The sequence below is a fragment of the Diabrotica undecimpunctata genome, chromosome 7 (assembly GCF_040954645.1).
Source record: "Diabrotica undecimpunctata isolate CICGRU chromosome 7, icDiaUnde3, whole genome shotgun sequence".
In the NCBI taxonomy this organism is placed as follows: Eukaryota; Metazoa; Arthropoda; class Insecta; order Coleoptera; family Chrysomelidae; genus Diabrotica; species Diabrotica undecimpunctata.
The window spans coordinates 148,224,123-148,248,366 of NC_092809.1; the positions used below are offsets into that span (position 1 = coordinate 148,224,123).

A 24,244-nucleotide genomic window follows, 5' to 3' on the forward strand; every position below is an offset into this window, starting at 1 on the left:
GGGTACCATCACTGAACAAAATATATTGATTCCTGTACCATTTGTTCGCCAAAGGTCTTTTAGATTACGATGACCATTTCTATATACACCCGCTAGGTAGAGGAGGCCAAATAATGCCTTTATTCCAACAATATTGGTCCTGCTACAATATGCTTTATCTTTGTAGGCTAACGCTTTTTTATCTATCAATACATTGGTGCAGACCGTGATACCTTCAAGCATTTCTTCATAAAAAAAGAAGCCAGCAATCTAAAAGAGTCTTAGCGTTTTTAGCATATGGTTTGGATCCTGGTAAGTTCGAAATTATGTTCTCTGCCCTCGTTCTAACTGCTTTATTAGTATGGTGTTTTCTCCATTTTGTTTTGGAAATCCTACCTAAATAATAAGGATATTTTTTATCTTCTTTTCGCTTATTTTCAGATTCCAATACTTCTAGTTCCTCAATTTCTTTATTTTGTTCACCATCAGACTGATTACTTATGTGATCAATTTCGTTTTTATCGTCGGAGTCCATAATTTCGTACTCATCTTCTTCGAGTTCCTGCCAAAGTGCCAATAGTTTGGCTTGTTCTTTTTCGTAATTCATTCTAGAGAAAAAAGTTTGTATGTACAACAAATAACGCCACGAATTAAGATTGTCTTAGTTACCTTGCGAATTAAAATTGTGTCTTCGTCACCCAGGTGGGGTCTAATCGGATTGCAGAACACTGTACTCACTTTGACGATCAACTTACAACTGAAATTGGTTCAGAATACCCAACGGCAACATGTTTTAGGAAGCTGTAGGCAACCAATAAAACAGCCGTGTATTAACCATAGAATTATGCTAGTTCTAAGTGTGTTGGGGGTACCATTGGACCCCACCTGGGTGACGCCGGGTTAAATATATTTATGAATACATTTCAAACAATAAATATAGATATTTTTAAATCTTGAATATATTGCCTGTGTGAAGAAGACTTACTCACAATCAATTTGCTATGCACCTTCAGGTCACCTTCGGTACATGTAGTAGTACATGTACCGTTGGTACCGGTACCGGTACATATAGTACATACAGTAATAAATAACACACATTTTCCTCTTCAATAAATATAAATAACTTTTAAATAATATAACACATCACATTTAATTTTCAACAAACAATTTACACAATACCTACATTCCTAGTCTAGTTGTTAACATCTTTTCGCCTCACGAACTTTCCCTTTATTTGTTAAATAGTTGCAGTAAAACCGATGATCACCTGTCAGCAGGTTACCATAACAGTTTTTTAACTGTTTTCTCAAACATTTAATAATAATCCTTGTATCGGCATGTAAGTAATATTTATTTATTTAATTTCAGTTTTACTAGATCGTTTTTCACTTAATTTTTAAATTCATATTTAATAATCACACACATAAAATATTGGCATAATTGCTGTATATTCTGTACCAGACAGCACCCTAATATGGGTTATCATATTTTCAGCATTTAGTTTACCATGTACCGTTGTCCTGAAGATGCATAGCAAATTATAGTATGCGAAACCGGTCGTTGGTGGTAAAATAAATTGATTGTGTGTAAGTCGTATTCCTATTTCTTTTTACCTGTAGATATTTTTATATGGGATTAACCCCCAATCGATTGTAAAGCCGGGATCTCACGGAACGTGAGCAGCGCTCTTCGTCGGTTCACGTCGGCGGAGAGAAATAGAAAATACATAATGTTGAAAAGAAAAGAGAGCACAGTTGACCCGCCACGTTACTGTGAAATTAATAAATATTTACTTTTTAATAAATTCACTCGACTTACCCCAAAATGTGATCGGACCATTCCGATGGAGCGTGTCCCCTCGAGTATCAAGTTTAGTCTGTTGTACACCACCAGTGTTAAAAATTTTAATAAGTGGGGTAATTTATACAATGATAAAAAATTCAGCACAATTTCGTCACACCTTTCCATAGTAAATTAAAATTACCAAAACACTGACCGTACCAGCCCCTAACTACGTCGGAAGGGTAACTACCAACTGTGCATCAGCTTCCAACCTTCCTTTGAATTGTGTCGATTTACCGACAAATGACGAGACTATCCGCGCCGACCATAAAGCGACAATTCTATCCTATTCCACGGATCGTAAACCACCAATATTGAGCTTAAATTTTGTCCTTTTCTATTATTTTCTATTTCCCTTCGAAAACTGTGAACCGATGAAGAACACCGCTCCACGTTCGGTAGCATCCCAGCTAAATTACATTTTATATTTGCTTTGATGTTTCGATTTCCAATCCGGAAAACTAAAGTCTAAAGAAAACAAACTTACACCAATACGTATTTAAATTATCATTCAAATCGCAACATAAATATCAAAAAGGAAATCGTCAAATCACTATATGATAAGGGCCAAAAATACCTGCTCCAACGTAAATGCACTTCAGGAAGAAACAAACCTGCTAATAGCGATTTTAATAAAAGAAAAAAATGATTATTTATTGCCACTCGTAAACAAAGAACTCCAGAAGATTAATAAAATGAAAAAAAAAAAAACATCAAAAACGATCCAGAAATGACCAGAAGAAATTTGGAGAGGACAGCAATGTCATATATAAAAGTCTTAAAATGACTAACTTTAAATATAAATAAATATTGGATGTAATGAATATAATGTTGAAAAGTTGTCAATTGTACAAACCCATCCAATAAAATTTCGAAAATCATTTCGAAATCATTTATTACGAAGTTTCCATGGCGGATTACGAGAAAATTATAGAATAGATTCGGATTACATTTACAGAAAACGTTCAACAAAAATTGGTGTGTCAACATATATGTTAACCATAAAGAATAAGTGATAAATAATATTTCCATTACATTTACAAAACAATCAATAAACATTAGGGCAGATATATAGAAGTACAGAAATTAATAGAAGAATTAGTTTAAATTGCCAATTGTTTATTATAAAGTAATATTTTGAAGTTTTGAGAAAAATACACGAAGCGAACTAATGGAATTCTTAATTCAACTCTAAATAATGAATAATCTTGTGTACACAATCTTCACTGGTTTATAATCTAGTGTTAATTTATTTTTATTTATCTTTCATTGAACTCGATTTCTCTTTACCAATATGTCCAAAATTCTAAGATTCTCCTTTTATCTAAACCAACTCGAAATTGAACTAGGTTTTCATGATACCAAATATTTTTTTTAATAATCATCCGAAAAATTCAAGCATTTTAACCTCAGGGGAGATTTTGCTTTGTGATTTTATTTATTTAGCACATGGCTTACATCACATAATAGATTATTCAATTTACATTCATGGGTTACACAAATTATATATTTTATTGACATTTCGGTTTCCATTAAGAAGTCTTTAGGGTTGCCTGTGTATGCCCTGCATGGACAGTCTTGTACTATTTAGTTGACAGTCTGTCTCGAAGAGCCACTATCACACGAAGCTGAGGGAAGTTTACTCTATCTGTAGAGGAAGCCGTAGCATCTTCAGCAGTTTGTATCGATTCAATTAAGTGTTGCCCAAATCTTGCGGGACGATCAAATCCGTCAGGTTATCTGTGATGTCCAGTACACTATGGTAGGGCAGAACTATTTTATATTCCGACTCTTCTTTCCATAGGATATTTAAGTCAAAATTGGATCGATACAGCATTTGAGCAGATTTCAGGTGAGGTAACCTGGAATAGAGTCTGTATCCAAGGGTATGGAAAATGTCTTTGTGAACTAGAAGTTAACGATTATCCATAATTTTGTTGTATTCTTTAACCCATGTATGTTCCCAGCGTAGATTGAGCGGAACGATGTTACTAAGGATAGATAGCCACATTGTGGGGGTGGGCATAATTGTGCCTGTTATCATACTCATTGTACAGTTTAGATGATTGTCGATCAGGTGGATTTGCTTGCTATTCAACCACACCTGTGCACAGTATTCTGCCATTGGATAGATAAGGTCAAGAGCGGAGAATCTTAAGGTTATGTTGTGGACCCCATCCAGTACAGCAGAGTTTCTATAATATGTTGTTGTGTTTTTAGTTGCTTTGTGGTAAAAAATTTCAACAAAATTGTTTTTTATGACATATTCAACCACTTAGTTATTACTAAAATTACCATTTTATACAATGTTCATATAGCACATACATGAACCTTCATATTCGTTGAGTATATTATAGTTCTATAAAGTTTCTGGTACTTTTGATGCTACGTGTACAGTAAAAGCTACTTTAATATTCTACATAATTTCTTCGAAATCGTTGGTTTTTGTGAAATCGATATAAATTGGTTTTGATTTTAGAGTCTATTTTGTACAAACTCCTCTATAATACTATCTTTTAGTTAGGTAATTGTTATTTACACAAACTCTAAATTAATTAGAGATATGAGCTTAATTTCTTTTTCTCTTTTATCACATGGATGTTAGCAATCACATTGGTGTTGATAGCTTCTCGTCGTTACCGCCCACTATGCAATATTCTTCAATCACGATGTCCTTTGATGTCCCTAAGTTCGCTTGTCTTGCAAAATTACATGAAGTCATTGCACATCACATGCTCTAAGCTTGATATCTTTTTGACTTTTTGATTTTCAAAGTGTGCAAAACATATGTCGTTAGGGGGTCCCTTACTAAACCTAAAGAGAATTTGGTAGGTATAAATAAGAGAAACAGGGTAACAAGCAAGTCTATTTTTAGGTTTGTCCTATTTGCTTCTTCGTTTTCTACCTGTTTTTTTTTTGTACATAATTATTTTTTATTGTCAATATTTATGTACATTAGATTAACGTTATTTTGCTACGCTTTTTCTCATATTATTTATTTTACAGTTTTACCCTGCGTCTCCAGATTTTATTGTTTCATTTATTACAATCATCGAGTTAGAATCTATGGAGAGGGCATCACGTGGCTAAAAACGACCTCACTTCGGCCATATTGTTAAGATTGTTTTGACACTTTTTACAGATCGTATGTGTTTGTTTACGTTTGTTGTTTTTCGAATATTTTTAGTTTTATAATACTTTTATAGAAACTGTAATAATATATTGTGATAGTGCATAATAATGGTTTCTTGTTCTCAACGTAGTTGTAGTAGCAGAAGCAATGTTAATAAAAAATCTTCAGGAATAACGTTCTACAGGTTAGTATAAAAATATGTAAAAAAAGTAATGGCCCGTACTTCAGAGAATAAATTAATAGTATTTGACTGTATTAATTTATCTTTATGTATGATATATCGTGTTTTTAGTGTTTACCGCGGGATAAATAAATCATAGTTTATTAAAAATGTATTGCATTTTTTTAGATTATGATTAAATCTTCTGAATAACTAGTCATATTTTTATAGTAGTTTTAATATTATTGAGTCCGGCCATGATCCCACCACCATATTGGTATCATCGTTAGCCACGCCTACCTACGCCGTTTTTAATACACACGTTAATATGCTCATAGCTTCTCCATAGATTCTAACTAGATGATTACAATGCAAATATTCATATTTTTCATGAAGACTCTTATGATTTACTTGTGTGTATCCATATCGTTTTTGTATCAATTGGCAAACGTTGTATTACCACGTTATTGGAGATTCCTTCATTTTCTGGTCTTTTCAAGCGTAATTTCGCATCATTCATCATTTTCTCCATTTATTTCTTCTTTTGCTGTTTCGTGTGATTATTTGATTAACCTTCTCAATTTCCTGTTTAAGGTCGCTTAGTTCCTTTTAGTGGCCTCTCTGTTCTTCTTTTGTATCTTTCACTATTTTTAATTTTTTAATTTGGCTATTTAGTGTTTGCATATTTGAATTATTTGGTGTAGTTTATTATCTTGATTGTGATTTTTGACTGGTGTTCACTTTTGCATTTGTTGAATACTCCTTCATGTTTATATGCGTATCTCTTCAGATATACAGTCATCCGAATCTTCCGATTTTGTTAGAAATAAAAAAAAAAGAATTCTCATTCCACCTGTACATTGGTGTTCTTGTTGTCAGCGATAAGATCACCTGTCCCACTCAACGCAGCTTTGCTTGCTTTTGCTGAAAACGATACTCTTAAGCAAAAATTAAGTTGTAGGTTATAGTTTCATTTTTTTTTAAGGAGAGCATAAAATTTAAATTAGTGGAGTGTTTATTAATAACCAATTTGGGTTAATTATTTTATAATTCTATTGTTATTCGGTTTGATTTGCGGAGTATAACTTACAGCTATTATTCACTGTACAGAGTTAAAGAGAAATCTTTTTATAACTTTATTTTTGCATATAAAATATTAAGTATCCATTACAGATTATAATCAATGTATAAAACATTTTAATATCTCTATTTAAATATCATATTTATTAATATTGTTCTCAAAACTTATTTAAATACATTATCAGAAATACATTCATTATTTAGATTTAATTAAAAAAGTGAAGAATGTTGGCAAAATTGGAATCTACATTCCCAATTGGATCAGACAGGTATTGGAATATCGGCAGTTGTGAAAGGAAGAAAATGCCATCACAATAAAATCAGATGAAACAAATCTTTGAAGAAACTACAATTAGTGTAATAAATAAAAACCATAACAAATATCAAATCGAACAATAAACAGTGGCCTCCAAGTTAGCAAACAGCAAAAGTCTTACTTACATCATCCTTGACTGCTCTACATCTGCGTTGGGAGATCAACGCGGCGTTATCAAACCTGATAAAACCGAAGATTTTACGACTTAATTTTCTATTTTCTTATGGTGCTTTCTAGGAACTTCATTTTTTTTCTACGCAGAATTTATCGCTGAATACTGCTGTACCATTTCCTCATTTGTAGCACATAACTTACCCAATGAAATGGTTGTTGAAATGGGAGTGTTTGATGCCATCTTTTTAAACGACCTGCTGTAGAAGACATTGACTTCTGCTGCTGCTGTTTTCTTATTTCCCTCTTGGCAATAAATTGTTTTTAAAGCATGGTTTGTTATGTTTATGTAAATATTTTATTCCCAATCCCGTTTTAATCCCCGTCTATATTTATATTATAGTTGAAGTTTTATTGCGCACATAATAAATGGAATTATATGGAACACATTTTTAGTACATTAGAAAAAAGTGATGGTTTAGAAAGTTCTGTATCATCACCTAACCTAAATGATATAATAGATATCATTTTTTTTTAGTCGATGAGACTGGTCAATAAATATGAATTTTTGTTTAGTCTAAAGTATTTTTTTTACAATATAGAAAAAATGGTGTCGCTGTAACGTACTAACCGGTTTGTTTGCCTTCAAGCGTAACACTGTCACAAGGTACAGGTCCAGAATTATTTTAAGCTGCTTAGATATCATTCCCATGAAATTTTTTGCATAATCACTTTGATGAGATACCCCAGGATAAGATTCATGAAAAATCCCATGCGAAAAGTAGCCCTAATTTAAACAATTTTTTCTATTAAATTGTAAAAATCAACTTTTGGTTCGAACAAAAAAGTCTCTTGCATTTTTTTCCCTTAAGTTGACCGTTTTCGAATTATAAACAATTTAAGGTACTATTATCGCCTAGAATTTTCAAAAAAATACATTTTTTGCATTTTTAGATTCCTTTCACCTTCAAAAATAACTCTAAAATATTATACAGAAATTTTATGTCAATCTGTCAATGTCAATGATCAAAACTTAATGCATTTTGTTTGTTTTGGTTTTCTCTATGATAGTTTACCCCAATTTGGCAAAACAAAAGGTCAATTTGTGAACAATTTTTTTAAATGTCCGCCATTTTGTTTTTTTTTTAGAATTTTCAATTTTTCTGGTAAATTATTACGTAAGGGCACTTCTTAAAACTTTTCTTTCTCGAATTTTATATTTCGCATTTGCTGTTCCAGAGATTAACTGTCCTCCATGGAGCAGTAAAATTTTTGGCGCCATCTTTAAAGTACAGGAACAACGAAAAATGTTTTATTAATAAAGTAAGATAAAAAAAAAAAACGTTGAAAATGTGTCATTTTTTAGCATTCTCGACGGTAATGTTACCTTAAACATTTTATGAAATCACCAAGTGCCTAAATTCAAGTTCAAATCTTCTTCTATCAGTTAGAGACGAAACTTTTGAGATGTAACATTGTTATTTAATTGTTGATGAAGTGCTTATGACAGATTAAAATAAGCGATATTGGGAGAGAATCCCAAAAAACACATGGAAAAATCTTCAATGATGTACCCTGTACAAAAAGAACAGAGGAACTGCTTTATATAGACAGAAAAAAATTGAGAACAGTAACATGAATGTTGACCGGGCATGCACCAGTTAGAGAATTCCTGAAGAAAATAGACATTAGCTGCAGATTGTGATAAGCAACTAGAAAGTATAAAGGTTGATTTAAAAATATTTCAAATTCATGAATCACTTTGTCTCATATTCAATCACGTATTAGGTTATATGTACATAACTTTTTCAATTTTGTAAAAAAATACTTTATACTATAGCATGAAATTTATATTTTTTGAGAAATCTCACAAAACTGCAAATACTTTGATACTTCCGATTAAACTTTTATTAATTTGGAAGAATATGAAAAAGCTTTAAAAAAAAGTGTTTCACATTATTCAACAATATTAAGGAGTATATTATGTATAACCTATTTTAAAATTTAATTGTGTGTCAAGCGATAATATCGTTTTCTATTCCGTATACAGTGAACGGCTAAATTATGGAATATTATCATTATTTCGAGAACCGTCGAGTTTTGAGGGAAATCCCGAAACAGGTCAATTTTTGTTATAAAATACCCATCTTATAACGTATATGGAGTAGGGATGACGTCACCGGTGTGGGTGTAGTGACATAACCGTTAATTTTTTAAATAGAAATTGGTATAATGCGACATTTCATTTGAAGGAGAATTTAATTCTCTATTTAACGACATTACATTTTTAACTAAATTATTTTTTTAAGGGTACAAAAACAATATTTTTTAATTTAAATTCAACTAAATTACAACTAATGATTTAATTCATAATGTACTTTAAAGTAACCAAATTATGCATAACAATTATTTTAAATTAAATGTTCGAAATGCCATCCATCGGTTTCTTGACAATATGCGAATCTACGGACACATTCATCAAGTACATTACGGATGACTTCTGGAATAATAATTAGACTCATGTCACGCCTAATTCTATCAAGTCCTGTAAGTTTTCGGGCCTATAGCCGTTCACTGTATAACTATTCATATTTCTTATAAAAACCGGCGCGGCGACTTAATCACATAAATTTTTCCGACAACTTTCATGGAAGGTTACTGTCAATAAAAAACGGATTTATATATAAAAAAAATATTCTTTCTTATATATCAAACTGTTTTTATCTAAAAATGTTTTTTTTTAATATTCATATGTTCTTTAAATTACTTCTCACGTCTAGCACGATTACTTTCTAGTTTAAAACATTGTGAGAATTAACACCCAGTTTCTTAGAACTAAATATTAAATTGTTTTGTATAAAAAAAAAACATTTAGCAATATTATGCATGGCGTATTAAAAGATTATATAATAGTTTTTTGTGTGTTAAAATTATCATAATCACCACATGTTAGTAGTTCTGTGACATTTTTTGCCATTAATGACATATAATGAAAGTTGCCAGAATTTTTTTTGTATCCTAGTCAGAACCCAGAATGCCAGAAGTAGCAAAAAAGGAAACCAATAAAATTGCTACAAAGTCGTGTTATTTTCCATGCCTGCTAGTATATTCAGAGCTACCAAGTTTTTACAATACTTACGAGAAGAAAAAAATTGGTCAACAGTATTTCATTGATTTTTATAATCTCCTATAAATCATAACCTTTGATATATTTTTAAATCAATAATTAGAAAGTGTGTCATACTCCTTGAGAGAGAAAAGTCACTGTTATAATAATATAAATAATAAATATATTGCGCGGCATAAGTTAGGGATATTGCTAATATAATAGTAATTGTACTACATTCTGCATCAATTATTTGTAAGTAAGCAATTAAAGAACCAGTTCGGGTTCACAAATGCTATGGGTACTAGAGAGGCTTTGTTCTCAGTACAAGTCTTATTCCAGAGATGTAGAGACGTCAACTGCGATGTATACGCATGTCTGGTTGCTTACGAGAAAGCGTTTGATCGAGTACAGCACGCCAAGATGATGCAAATACTAAAAGAAACAGGAATTACCAACCAAGATCTGAAAATAATTAGAAATCTTTACTGGAATCAGACAGCAAATCTCAGAGTTGAAGGTGAACGCACTGACTATGTGAAAATCATGCGTGGAGTGAGGCAAGGCTGTATTTTGTCTCCTCTAATCTTCAATACGTACTCTGAAAAAATATTTATCGAAGCTTTACACGAAATTGAAAAAGGTATTCTACTTAATGGTTACCGGTTAAACAACATCAGATATGCAGATGACATCATAGTATTTGCGGACAACTTTGAAGACCTACAAGTTCTTATGAACAAAATCACGTATTACAGTCAACAATATGGACTCAATATAAACGTTAAGAAGACAAAGCTTATGATAATTAGCAAGAAAAGGATAACAGAAGGTCAACTCTACGTCAACCAATCCCCTGTAGAAAGAGTAACGCACTACAACTACCTCGGCACCATAATACATGAAGAATGGACCAACAACCAGGAAATTAGAGCACGCATCGGAAAAGCTAGATCCACCTTCAATCGAATGGGAGCCTTCTTCAAGAGTCACAACCTCTCTCTTGAGACAAAAGTAAGAATGCTGCGATCCTTCTCTGTCCTTTTTTATGGTGTTAATTCGTGGACCTTGAACGAAGATATGTGCAGAAAACTGGAAGCATTTGAGATGTGGCCATATCGGAGAATGCTTAAGATCTCGTGGACTGACCGAGTCACAAATGAGGAGGTCCTCAGAAGAATGAATAAGAACCGAGAGGTACTGACCACCATCAAATCTCAAAAGTTACAGTTCTTCGGACATATTATGCGAAATGAATCCAGATATGCTCTCCTTCAAGCCATCCTGCAAGGAAAAATATTTGGAAAACGAGGTCCAGAAAGAAGAAGAGCATCTTGGTTAAAGAACCTCAGAATCTGGTTCAATACAACATCTGTGCAGCTTCTCTGCACTGCTGCAGATAAGATAAAGATTGCCATGATGATCGCCAACATTTGTAACGGATAGGCACATCAAGAAGAAGAATCAATTAAAAAAATTCAAGTATTGACAAAGCACATTTACAGCCATTTGAAAATGACCTTTGTTCTCTCAAAGGGGATAAACAAATAGAATTGTTTAAAAACTACTGGAGCGACATGAACCGAACTATAATAACTACATAAAAACTCACATTATGAAATGTGATTTAAATGTTTAATTTGCAATAACTTTTTTGTTTATAAACATTTTTCAATTCAAGAAAATCTCATTTTAAAGAGTAATTATTTTCAAGAAAGTAGTCAGTTGAAAGTTTTTTCACAATGTTGAAATGAATGAAAAAAGTCGCTTTTTTTCTTAAATTTCATGACGCAGTAAAAGTTTCGATAACCACGGGATAATAAGCCTTTTCTATTGACTTCTCCCAGATATTAGAGTTAAAAAATAGCATCCAGTAAATTTTCGATTTTTCAAGTGATTTTTCCGCTTCATTTCATAAACTAAAACCAACTTTATTTCTCTGAACAAAAAAAAAACAAAAGATTTGTTGTTTGTTAGTTGTTGACGAAGATAAGTGACTTAATTGACTGATACAGTTGTATAATTGTTGTATTATTGTTTAATCAGTAGCGCACCTAGAATTTGCCTCTGGGGGGGTTTTGGTTGGTCATCTAAATTTTTTTTTATGATGTTACCTCCATTTTGAGTCCTTAAAATGTGTAACAGTGTCGGAATAGGATTCTGGGGGGGGGGGGGTTTAACCCCACTGTGTTTAATATTTTGCTAATCCTAACTTATGCCTCATATGCAGTTTATATCACGTTTCTCTTCCATAAACGGCTATAATTTTATTTGGTGTTTTCTGGGAACTGGCATTATAATGATGTTTTGATTGAACTTGTTTGATTATTTTTCTAATCCCTTTGATCAATTTTAACAAATAAATTGTCAATGTCGGTTAGTGGCTCACGGTTCTCTAGGGATGGTTGAGACCTGTTAAATACAAACAAAAAAAACATACTAGTAGTCCAGTGTACCACAGTTTCCAGAATTCCATCAACATACACCGGTTTTCTTGAAATTTTAACAGTAGGTAATACCTTCACAATCAAAATCTACCCTATGCCGAAGTATGCTTTTATCCTGGGGGTGATATCCACCACAAATGGGTGTTAGGAACCTTTAAATAGAAAATATTCTTAAGAAACGATAGAAAAATACATTCTAAGCAAAGAATGTTTTATCGTTTTTTTTAAATCAATATTTCAAAAACTTTACGTTACTCATTCAAGATGAAAAGTACGTATTTAACGAAAAATGTTAAAAATTCAACATACAATGACAGTAAAACGGTAAATTTTACAGGAAAATGCATAGTACATTTTTAAAAGTACTTGAAAAAAGCATTAAAATGAGACTTTGTAGAACTCAGGGAGTTATGACGAAAATACGGTTGACTTCTATTTTTTATCAAATCAATTTACATTTTTGTATCAAAATTTACGTTTACATTTAAATTTAAATTTCAAAAATAACGTTTTTCTTTTCTTGTTTGATACAGAATCAAATCCCGGTATAACAATACGCATTCCGCAGCCCAACCGTAATAACAAACACGCGGACACAACCCTAGAAAAGAAATACGCAACAAAAATAAACTATAGCTATGCCACGCTCTGCATGATTCCACGCGACATGTCTGAACATGTACTAGCTCAGCAATAGTTTGGGGGCGGTAGGTCTATAATCTATAATCGAGAGATTGTGTCGCGCTCAAACAAAAAAAAAATCGATGAGATTTGAAAATCGCATTACTATCTACGGGTTTGCATAAGTCGAGGTATTACTGTAATATTAAAATGCCACAAGAAAACAATTCAGAACAATATTAGGATAGTGTGTATTACACTGAATTCACGAAAAAATAACTTATTTAAATTTAACTTGGTAAAAAGATAGCAGGATAATATAAATGATTTATCAAATTATATAAATATACTCGTAAATGATTTCTTCTTTTTTTTTAGTAAGGGATGATTTTTAATAGTTGGAAATTCGGAGTTAAAAAATATTTCGGTTAAACAATTAAAAAATTGCCAACTTAATATAAATAAAATATGTCAAATTCATTAAATTAATTTTTTTTTAGTGTTTACATTAACAAGGGAAGCTTTATTGGGGTTAAATATAAATAGTACCTTACAGAATCATACAACCTTAAGTCACCCTATAAATATTTTTCAAGTCATTAAATGCTTCAAGATAATATTTTATTTTTTTTGCAATAACGGGTAGATTTCACCCCTCAGAACAACAAACGCATACGGGCATCAGGTATATTTTGAAGTTAAGGGTAAATAGAGATTATACCATATTTTTACCCTGGTACACTGAAGTATAGCTATTCCGCCTAGTTTGATATTACTGTTGAATTGTGAATTAATGATATTTTTATTTAAATATTTATTTAATTTTTTCTTCATAAAAATATAAGTATCCAGTATCCAACAGATGGATTTTGTTAATAATAATGATAAGGAATTAATTTTCACCGGATTTTTATGCAGTTAAATGAACATACAAAACGAAATATTTTGTAAATCGTGAAACGAATGACACTTCCATCTCATGATAGATGACAAGTCTTTTTTGAATCAGGAATAATTTTCGCAAAAAGATATTTAATTAATAATGAACAAATTACCATGACTTACTACTACAACTTTCTAAAACTATTTTTTATAGAGCTTCAAAAAAACCTCCATGAGAAATTTAATATCACAAAAATGAATACCAAATTATAAATATTAGAATTAGGGATGACATCTAAAAACTTGGTAGCGCTGATATTAAATAAATTCTCTTACAAAAGTGTTACGAGTACAAAATATCTTGCAAAAAAATTGTAGGATGTAAAAAATATTAAAATGACAAAAATAATTTCTAAATTATACTAATTAATTAGTGTACATGTCAAGACCCTTTCGGGTTACACCACAAAACGTTTCCGGACTAACGTCTATCATCAGTGTATTATTACTTGGAATAAGTATTACCACTTTATTGAATGCAAAAGCAAAGGTTAAATTTTGACTAAGGTTGAAAAAGCAATGTGGTTAAATACTTACCATATATACATGAGTCAATCCACTAAATATCCCAGAAAAAAAACCTTGAAAAGTTACTAAATTTATTATATGTTACATTTTTGTTGAAAATATGTCTTGTTGTCCTGCATGGCAATGTAACACTCCCAATTGGGGCTGTTGCTGACCCTCAGATAATGATAATGATAAGTTCTAGATGGCAACTAATTAAAAGTTGTTGAGCGGATGCATGAAGAAAGCAGCCAATGTAACCTGTATGTGACACCAGCCAACAATGTGTTAAATGAATATGTTAAGAAATTTTAAAAGTGTTTAATCTATTGTTCCTTATCCTTATAACAGTAGCAAACATTAATATGTTTGGGTTGAAGTGTGGAATATACCCTGAAAATTATATTTAAACCTTGTGATGAAACTATTGTATGTTGATGAAAATGTTTGAATCTAGAGTAGCATCAATACATTTACCTAATGGGACAAGGATAAAAGAGATATTGATAAAGCCCTTTATGTTATAAATTAACATCTGGTACCCGGAAATTAGGAAGATGCATGTATGATGTTGAGTTATGAATTGACAAAGACAGCTGGTTGAACAATTTTGTGTATATATAGAGTTGGATGTAGAAACCTACTAAATAAAAGTATGGAAGAGTTATTTTGTAATATCGGGTTATTGTGTAATTTATCTTGAAATGTATGTTAGAAAATTGTATAATGATTATTGAGTTGGAATTGCATAAAGAAAATATTTGAGTTGTAAGTAGGCAAATATGCATACAAATACCTGCTGTATGTTTGTAATCAACATTTTGTACCTGAAAATTATATGGTAGGTATGTGTATGATGTGAAGATATTTATTGTTGATGATCGAGGATTAAACTATTTAATGTATGGATTGATTGAATATAGAAACCTAATAATGAGACAATTATAATTTAATGAGGAATATTTATTAGTTAATATATGGTAAGGTGAGATGTTGCTGAAGTATATATTTTGGATAGTAGTGAAATTGTATTATTACTGATGATGGACTTTTTAATCCGGAAACGGTCGGTGATGTAGCCCGAAAGGCTCTTTAATTATATACCTTTTACAAAGGATTTTTAAATAAAACTTTACCTACAGACCAAATCTAACAAAAAATGTCATCGAAATCATGTGATTATTTTAACAATATAATAGATATACGTTTTCACTGGATATAACGCCTTAAGAAGCAACAACACAAATGAGCATGAAACTAAAATATATAACCCTACACCCTCAAGCATCTCAAAACCACTTAAACCTATTATGTACTATAAAGCAAACAAAACAAACATCTGAAATATTAAATTAAATAAATTGAGAAATTGAAAAAAGCTAACGATTATCCTTTGATGTAATCAAATTTGGTATAGGAGTTTTTATAAAGCAGAACAAAACGAATAATGGAAGTAACAGAGTTAAAAATACTATCAAAGATAATCAGCAAAACTGAATAAATGCAAGATATTTCAAGTTACCACATGGGTACACAAAAAAAGAATAGAATGGAATAAACATATTGATTACCCCCTCACCCCACAAAGGTAATCTGTTGGTTATCTCTCTCACCACCCTACTACAAAGACAAGCTTCTTCTTCTTCTTCTTTTGGCATCATAACCCTGGATGGGTCTTTGCCTGTCTGGCTATGTCCTTCCATTCAGATCTCTCTTGTGCCCTTCTTCTCCATCGTCTTATGTTCATTGTTTTCAGGTCGTCTTCCACGTCATCCAACCATCTCGTTCTGGGCCTTCCTTTTTTTCGCCTTTTTATGGGCTTCCATTGTAACATTTTCTTTGTTGTTTTTGCATCGTTTTGTCTCTGCACATATCCCAGCCATGACAGTCTTTGACTTTTCACAAATCTTACAATGTCATAATCTTCATTTAACTCATTAACCTCGTCGTTTCTCCTGATTCTCCATGTGCCATCTTCCTCTTGTACCGGGCCATATACTTTCCTCAGTATTTTTCTCTCGAATGTCCTGAGTTGGGCTTCATCTTTTTTCGACATTACCCAAGTTTCACATCCATAGGTTACTACGGGTCTAATCAGTGTTCTGTAGATAGTCATTTTGGTTCTTTTGTCTAATAAAAATGTCTAACAAAGACAAGCACTTATAAATATAACAGGGGCCTTGAACAGTACAGGAACGGAATCTTTAGAAGCTATAACAGGTCCCCCTGCTAGAATTATATATTTCAGCGGTAGATTTTATGACCATACTGAGATTTAAAGCAAACAATACTTGGGGCCGAATTATGTATTGAATAAACACACAATATTACTGGGACTATACTTGAGGAATCCATCTTCATGATGAACTCAGTTATGACATCTGAACAAATCTTCTGAGAAGATTAACACAATTACACCATCTAGAAAACAAAAAGTCCCAAATATTAATGGGAACTTAATGTGGTTCACTGATGGGACCAAACTGCCCGTGGTATTGGCTCAGGAGTGTTTGCGCAGAAATGTAATTATACATCTTACCGCCTAGGTCAATACAGAACTTTGTTCCAGGTTGAAGTTTTTGCTTTGGTGGCCTAAATTGATGAAAAGTGAGGAACTGCAAAGATCTCCTAAACAATCTGGCAAAAGATAATAAAGTGTCTTTATTAAAGGTGCCAGGTCACGAAGGGGTGCATGGAAATGAACGAGCAGATTTGTCGGCAAAATAAGGCTCGAAAGAAACTCTTGTAGGGCCCGAACCTTTCTGTGGTACAAAAGTGCAAAACAAAAGAACAAGTTTTAGAAGCGGCTACTCATGGAATCATCAAAAGAAATGGAGAGCCACTCAAAGACCAATCCAGACTACAAAAATAATCAAGAATATTGATAAAAAAAAACTCTTTAACAATTTGATGAACCTCATGACATAAACGAGAGTTAAAAATGTTTAGAGATTAACGGGTCTCGTCTGAAATAAGAAGAAGAAGAAACATATTGATAGAATAGCGCAAAATAGAATAGTAAGAATATCTCTAGAGAGACTGATTGATTACAATTTTATCAAGGTCCCTACAAGTTTTGAACTTTTGGATATCTATACCTAGAGGCTAGTATTTATTTGAAAATGGGTTAGATTAAAATTAATATTCTAAAATATACTTTATAATAAATTATACAGAATAAGGAATAAAATACAATTATATCCAGACATATACTCATAGGGGAAGACCAGAAGCAATGAAATAAAGAATTACCTTCAGGTGTGATCAATCAACTACTGCCATGATCAATAACCGAAAAATTCTGAAATCCCAGAATGTGATTATATCCAAAATATAAGAACGATATTGTAAGATTCATAAATATGTAAATGATCATATCGTCGGTATACTGCGAAAACCAGGTAAATGTCGGAATACCGAAATCGAGAAAAAACGTTTTTAAAGTTTAGTTTTTTATTGTGAATTAAGTAGTCAGCTTGTTTTTGATATTAGGTGTTCTAGTGAAAGATGCATATATCTGAAATGATTTTCTATCATTAGTTTGAAAAAGTTGAGACACCTATCTGACATCTAAATAAATCAGTTACTGTTCAAATAACATATTTAACACAAATATAATAAACCAAGTATATTATTTTCCAGTTTTGTGATCGAGATATGAGGCTTTTACTAGTTAATAGCAATGTTTTAAGGTTATAGTAGATATTTATGACATTTAACTGGTTTTCCCTGAAAATTTTATTAACAGCTGTTTGTAGTTATAGTTATTATTTATATGAATGATAGGCAGTTTTATAGAAAAAACAAATTTATTTCAAATATAATAATAACAATACTATATATTATAATAATAAGAATATTATTATGAGGCTTCCTAGTCCGATTTGTCACTGAAAGCAGGCTCTGGCAAGATGTCTGATGTCTGTCACATCATTTCCCGTTTTCAAATTACGATACCACCCGTGATATTCCTCCAGTATCACTCCCTTATCACATAGCTGTACCAAATCTTTCTTTTTTGATATATTTATTGGCAAATGTGCATCATAAAGTCGCTTAAGTTCTTCAAGATTGCTTATATTAGTTGATAACTTGGCGTGCTTTTTTGTTGACTGCCGTTTAGTATCACCAAGGAAATAATTGAAGCTTATTGACATATCATAATTGAAATAGATTCTGTTTGTCTCTCCTTTGACGAATCTCATTCTTTTTATCTTCAACCACATTATTTTTTCGCCGTTTTGGTCTTTTGTACGGTTTTTAATTAAAGTGTGAGACAAATTTTTTGAGTCATAAAAGTCGTAGTATTTAAATTCTTTACATTTGTATGGTTCTATACATACTTTTTTATCATCAACCTTGATATTTTTAGTTCCTCTTGCATTTTGAAAAACAAACAAGTAATCTGGCATCCCATAGATAGATCTGTGTTTTTTAGCGGTTTCGATACTACTAATCATAGAGTCAACTCCATATAGGAATGTCCAGACTCTAAAAATTTGTGTAAGTAAGTATGCCATAATAGTAAGGCTGCAATATGCTGATTTCGATTCTGTCCTCCGCAGGTATCAGAAAGTAAACTTATTTCACTTACATATTCTGGAACACTTTTGATAAGTAGTGGACTATAATGCTTCCTATTTCAGAATTTCCTCGTCTACCGTTAATTTCTGACCAGGCAAAACAGTAAGCTGCATTTGGTAATGCGGCTTCATATAAACACAAATTGTAGACGCATAATTTTCGAGAATAATATAGTTGTCCAGTCAATCCACTTGGAATCTGTAGTACGGCCTGTAGATCGACAGTAATTGAAACAAAATCCCACTGTTCATTAGATCTTTTCTTATCATTTTGTTTTTTAAGATTACATACTTCTTTTCTTTTTTGATGTTCTCTGTAACTGTCTTTGATTCGATTTGTTAGTTCAATTAGCCCTATCATATTTATTACAAACTAAACATTTATCTTTTTTGGGAACAAAAAAGCTTAAATTATAGTCGTTAGAAAATATTATTCGATATGTAATTTCGCTAACACCTTCCAGTTTCTTCTATCCACAGTCATTATATAAAGTTGGTACATTTTTATTATACTTAAATTTTTGTCCAAATATCTACGCTTTCAACTTTGGCGAATATAATGTGGGCCCATGGTTGGAAAAGACTCAATATGAGCCTTCACGATTTTTCGGGGGTCACTGCTTGTTTTATTTGGCGGTGTATGTTTGCATGGCGTTGTCTTACAAAAAAATTTCTCACATACCTGTATGTCTTGACCATTCAAAGAAAAGTAACACTTTTTGGAAAATGCACGTGGTTTTTTTAAACATCAACAAACTGCAACGACTCTCTTTTGTGGCTCCATTTTAATACGTGCAATAAGACAATTTTTCTGGCCTATATATTCTAACTTCTAATAATCACGACATAGTCTTTGTCTGTAATCTTCGCTGAAATAACTGGCACATTTGTAAACGCACGCTGAACAATTAACTGGTTTTGGCAATTTTGCTGGTCTATTCTTTTTTTTTTATCTCATAAGGCAAACCCTTAGCACGCCTCCCTTTTGCGACATTTATTACCCATTCTTTGGAATTAGCTTTTCTATAACGTTTTAGTGGATGTACGTCTTTCCACTTTTTTCCTAGCCACAAATATAGAAGACAAGCAATTTTATTTAATAGTCTGCTTAATTTTAGCATAATCTTTTAACTTAACACCATTAAGATCATTTATGGTTTTAGCTTAGTAATCATTTCTAAATTTTATCTCAAACCGTTTTCAGGTAGAATGAAGTAAGTGTTACTTAAAGTTTTTTACTAGTCGATATGAAAGAGAAATTTTAATAAATCATACACGTAAAATATATTAAAGACACTTATCACCTTTTTACTGAATATGGTATACAGTAGTAGAAATATATTGTTGTACGGCATAATAATATATGTGGGCTTACTTTGTTTTACTTGCAACAGAACTTTAATTTTATGGAAGTAAGAAGCGATATATTGTTTTATTTGAAAACGAAAAATTGGTTAGGTGTAACTTATTTGTTTATTACATAAATTATCTGATGAATGGTAAGTCGTATCATTTATTGGGTTTTACCTGTATCTAGAGCGGAAAAAGCCGAGAATTTTGGTATACTTAACTCAATATTTCAAAATTTGTCATTTACCTGGTTTTCGCACTATACCGACGATATGTACATAATTGTAATATAATCACTTAGAAATAAAGATATTACTTTTAGAAAAAAAGGAAAATATGATTGTAGTTAAAAGAAAATTACATAACATTAGCAGAAACTGTACTAAACCATGCTTTTAATATTCTATAAGTTAGATATTTAGTTAGTTCTATAGCATACATAAAATCACAACCTTTACTTATTGGAAGCTGTAGTCTGCATATTTCTTATTTCATCATAATTATTTAACTAGATATATTACTCTTCGATAATTATTCAATTAGAAAATACAAAACAAGACAGCTGTTTATCTTACCAGTCAAAATCAGATTAATTAAAAAAAAAACAAAAAAAAATGTCTGCGTTTCCCACAAGTCCGATATAAAATATACTGATATATAATTTCTGAAAATTGTAGAATTATTTTTAAATCATGTCTAATAGTCTTACTAAAATGCCTCACAGTGATTGAATTTATTTCAATCATAGATTTTCTTGTATAATGTACCTATTAAATATTAATTTAAAAAATCTATCTAAAAATAATTTCACTTAGTAAAAATGTTCACTAAAAAATTGATGTGCCATTAAATATATATCTGTTAACATACTTACTTTTGAAATAATAGTAAACAGTAATTTAGTAACATAATAATTTGAGATTTATGAATATAAATCAAAATAAATTTTAAAAAATTAAATACCTGGAAACATTTTTCACAATATCTGAAGAGAGGATTGTCATTTATAGACTTGCATTGAATGCAAGTAGTAAATCCCAACCTAATTAGAGATGTATCAGCCAAGGAACTGTTATCAGATTCTTCACAATCCGTTATCCAAGTGTCAAGTGAAGAATCACACATAGCTTCAACTGCAGCAGCAAAAATAACTTGATCCTATAAAAATGAATGAATGAAATAAAACAAATGAATGAAACATGAATGAATGAATATAAGAAATTAGCATTAAGTAATATGGATAGTGATAAAGGACTTGCCCAAGATATAGTCATACATGCTACCCTTCAGCTAAACAGAGAGATGGTTTTGTAATAAAATTTCAGGTACTTCTTGTATTTTTTTTGGAAAATGAACACTAAATTTTTATATAGTCATCAAATAACTTTGACGCTATAGTCAAAACCATGTATAAAGACCGCTTTGGCAATTAATTCTGATAGCTTTATTAATAGTGGACCGAAGATGTGTTGTGTCAATCAGTGCTGCTCAACAAGTTTTCGGAATATCAGTGAACTAGAAGTGACGACTGCTTGTGGAACGCCATAAGATAAAGTAAAAATAAATATAAAACGCCACAAGATAAAGATTGAAAAAAAAAAGAATAAAACAAAATAGATAAAAAAAATAAAAAAGAGGGTTATAAAGAAATATTAAAAGTAAATATAAAATAAAAATATAGAAAAAACAATCACTAAGAGGATCTAAACCTCCGAGGTGTTAAATCGGATTTATGTCTTAGCTTAGTGAAAAAAAATATTACCATAAATGTATTTATTAGCATACTAAGTAAGTAAATATTTTTATTTGTAAGATGTATACACTATGTATTTCAGATGACGTATTTAATAACTAAATTATATTATACAGTAAAAGCCAAATAAAGTTGCGTGCACGTCACCAAGGTCGTAATTCTATTGTATGTGTGGCTACATTTCTATAGAAAAGTCTATGTTACTTTAGTTTGCTAAACAATCACTTCTAAAAATAACCCGATCAATAAAAAAACTTTTGTAACAAAATAATGTATATACAATATAGCTTTTTTGGATTTAGTAGACGTCCTTCATTGTAAAATGTTGTGTTAAAATGTTTAAGAAGAAACTACCAATTAATGACGGAGTATTAGTCACTACCAGAAATATTGTCATGTTGCCGCGTCGTTTGTTGAGTTTTCAATCAGTGTTCTGTGACTTTTGTACTCGTGGTATCATCGATTTTTGAGGTTATCTTGTGAAAAACATTTATTTATTTGTCAAAATGCCCAAACAGCTGAATAGTCGATGCAAAGAACTTGTGGCCTCATTAGTTAACTATTTTGAAGAAGAAAGGAATAATAATGGTCCTTTGTTACCCTTAAACGCTATGCAAGAGGTAATATGCGAATAAAATATTACTTTACTTTACAAAAATTTGTATTATTTTAGCGTGTAGCTACTGCTTTAAAAATCAGTGTAAGAACAGTAAGCAGCATATGTCAAATGCAGAAAAAAGGTGAACAGTTCGAATCACCAAAGAAAAAGCGTTGCACTAATAAACGAGTAACCAATACAACAACTTTAAATACAAGCTCTATTCGTGATACCATTTACAATATGTACCACAGAAGTAAGTATGATTATAACAAAAATAGACATTTAACATAATTTTATTTCTGTATGCTTTTAGAACAACACGTAACGGTTCAATCATTGTGATCCCAACTGAAAGATAAAGAATTATTTAATGGTAATACCAGTTCTTTAAAAATATTGCTCAAGGAACTTGGGTTTGAGTGGATGAAGGATAATCCACGACAAGGACTTATGGAATTACCTAACGTTGTTTGTAAAAGAGTACAATTCTTGAGAACTTATAAAGAACCCAAGGATGAAGGTATATACCAATTCGTATTTCTCGATGAAACTTGAATATTTCAAAATGGGATCATTGGTCACTCTTGACCAATCCTATACCTATACCTATCTTATTGTCATTTACTCAAAAAGGTAAATATATATAAGATTAGTATATAGATAGATATAGAATAAGATAGGTATTCTTGTCGTGTAAGCCGATCGTGACATCTCTGGGGGTTCTCGTCTTCGTGGTTATGTCTTCGGGTCGAAAATATATGTATAAATCGGTTCTTACATCTTATTTTGTTACAGCCAACTATTTACGGATTCACGGTTATTGATTAACAACATACATAGTTAACGATAATACGCGATTAACTTTGAATTCGTCTGGTGTGACTATTGGCTACGAGTAACTAGGATTACATATGTTTAATTACAATTAACGATTGACTAATGAACTATTATTATCGACCTTGATTCCTTGTCTAGCTACTTTTATGTTATATCAAGGCAATTGTTAGAAAAATAAGGTTCCATGAACACATATCACTGAAAAATGACTCATGTTATCTAAAAACTGTTATCCACAACGAAATATGTACTGCAGAAGTGATATTTGTGAAGATCCTATTACCATCAAATTCATCTTCTTCTTCAGCCTTAAGTAATCCAACTTTCGACATAGGCCTCCCCCAAATCAATCCAGCGTTTTCTATTTTGCGATACTTGCTTCCAGTTGTGTTCTCCGATCTTCTTAATATCATCAGCCCATCTCATTTGTGGTCTTCCTCTGCTTCTCTTTCCTACCCATGGTCTCCATTGTTGTATTTCGTGGTTCTATCTTTTATCCTTTAGTTGAGCATTGTGTCCTACGAAGCTCCATTTTAATTAGGCAGCATGTTCTCCTGCGTCCTTTAATTTGGTTTTGCTTCTAATCAATTTGTTTGTTTTTTTTGTCTATAAGTCTCACCCCGAGCATTGATCTTTCTATCGCTCTTTTGGTGAGTGTCCACGTCTGTGAACCATACGTGAGTATAGGGAGGATACACTGATCGTAAATTCTGGTTTTCAAATATTGTTCTATTTTAGTCCTTTTCAAGATTCAGCTCAGTTTTCCAAATTCTGCCTTGCTAACCTTATTCTTCTGGTAATTTCGGCAGTTTGATTTTCTTTGTTAACTTTCATTATCTGTCCCAGGTAGATGTATTCGCTTACTGTTTCTAAATT

The 24,244-nt window shown here is 31.5% G+C and overlaps 1 protein-coding gene across 1 annotated transcript in view; it reads right to left on the reverse strand.

The window, feature by feature from the left end:
- The window catches only part of LOC140446023 (uncharacterized), a 60,295-nt gene that overhangs the window by 26,294 nt on the left and 9,757 nt on the right, over positions 1–24,244 (reverse strand). The window contains exon 4 of the mRNA XM_072538525.1: positions 21,141–21,335. Coding sequence (XP_072394626.1) covers positions 21,141–21,335 — 195 coding nt within the window. The remainder of the gene's footprint in view (positions 1–21,140; positions 21,336–24,244) is intronic.